The following is a 1,208-nucleotide window of genomic DNA, read 5'->3' on the forward strand; positions in this document are numbered from 1 at the left end:
CCCCAGGGCGCGGGGGCTGTGGGATTGGTGTGTTGGGAGGTGTGGGCATGTGTGGGGACACGCGGGTCGGTGGCGTGTGAGGGGGACCGCCCTGGCCACCTGAGGCCTGCGCGTGGGAGGCCCTGCATAGGTGTCAGTCCAAGGAACAGTGGGAAGACTTTAGCAAACAATATGCGTGTTTGCGTTAGAGCCTCCATTTGAGCCTGAAAGACCTGGATTATTATTATTATTATTTTAAATATATTTCTTTATTGATTTCAGAGAGGAAGGGAGAGGGGAGAGAGAGAGAAACATCAATGATGAGAGGGAATCATTGATGGGCTGCTTCCTGCACATCCCCTACTGGGGATCGAGCCCGCAACCCAGGCATGTGCCCTTGGCGGGAATCAAACCTGGGACCCTTCAGTCCACAGGCTGACACTCTATCCACTGAGCCAAGCCGGCTAGGGCACCTGGATTGTTTTTGAGAACCTCCTTCAGAGGTGGGGGCTTTCTCAGTTACCATCTCATTTACACCTCCTCCATCCCCCAGGGGAGAGCCTGGAGGAGGCGCTCAGGTGCGAAGGGGAAATTACCTGCCGGAGGTCACGCAGTTGGCCCCAGACAGGCCAGGCTTGGCCTTCCCAGTACGCCATGACCTCGACCTCGGCCTTTTCACGGGAGCACAATCCTTCTCCCAGACTGTGTCCAGAGCTGAGTGTCTAGAATTGTCCTCCTTCGCTGTTCCCTCCTACACCTAGAGATCACAGCCCCTTCCCCTCTAGAGCCGTTCCGCCCTGGGTTCACTGAGACTTCACAGTCCTAGGGCTGGCACAGGGGTAACTGGCGCTGGGCAGCGGGCTTCCCAGGAGGGCATTGCCCAAGCATGACTGCACACTTGGGTCCCAGACCCGCTCTGCCACTCCCCTGCTGAGTGATGCTGGAAGGCTTTCTGGAGCACAGTCCCCATCTCCCGGCCAGTCTCCCGCTGCGCTGCGGACCCGCTCGCCACACCCTCGCCTCTGCTCTACTTGTGGGCGGGCCGTGTGGACCCCGGAAAGGTCAGGCATAAGGGGCAACGCCCCTCCCCGGAAAGTTGGGGTTCCCACCCCCGGCCGCGCTCACATGTCCTTGGCGGGCAGGTTCTTCCCTTCCACGATGCGGATGGACAGCGAACTGCGCTTGGCCATCGTGGGTCCGCGACTCGGGGTCCCGGCCCGGGGAGTCGG

The 1,208-nt window shown here is 60.1% G+C and overlaps 1 protein-coding gene across 2 annotated transcripts in view; it reads right to left on the reverse strand.

Moving 5' to 3' along the window:
* Positions 1-1,202, reverse strand: part of LOC102242613 (ras GTPase-activating protein 4) — a 24,791-nt gene extending 23,589 nt beyond the window's left edge. The window contains exon 1 of one of the 2 annotated variants that reach the window (XM_005879143.2): positions 1,105-1,202. In XM_005879143.2, coding sequence (XP_005879205.1) covers positions 1,105-1,169 — 65 coding nt within the window. In that variant the 5' untranslated portion in view covers positions 1,170-1,202. The remainder of the gene's footprint in view (positions 1-1,104) is intronic. The other variant, XM_014550133.1, reaches the window with a different exon arrangement.
* Between the last annotated feature and the right edge of the window lie 6 nt (positions 1,203-1,208).

The sequence above is a fragment of the Myotis brandtii genome, unplaced genomic scaffold (assembly GCF_000412655.1).
Source record: "Myotis brandtii unplaced genomic scaffold, ASM41265v1 scaffold583, whole genome shotgun sequence".
Taxonomy (NCBI): domain Eukaryota; kingdom Metazoa; phylum Chordata; class Mammalia; order Chiroptera; family Vespertilionidae; genus Myotis; species Myotis brandtii.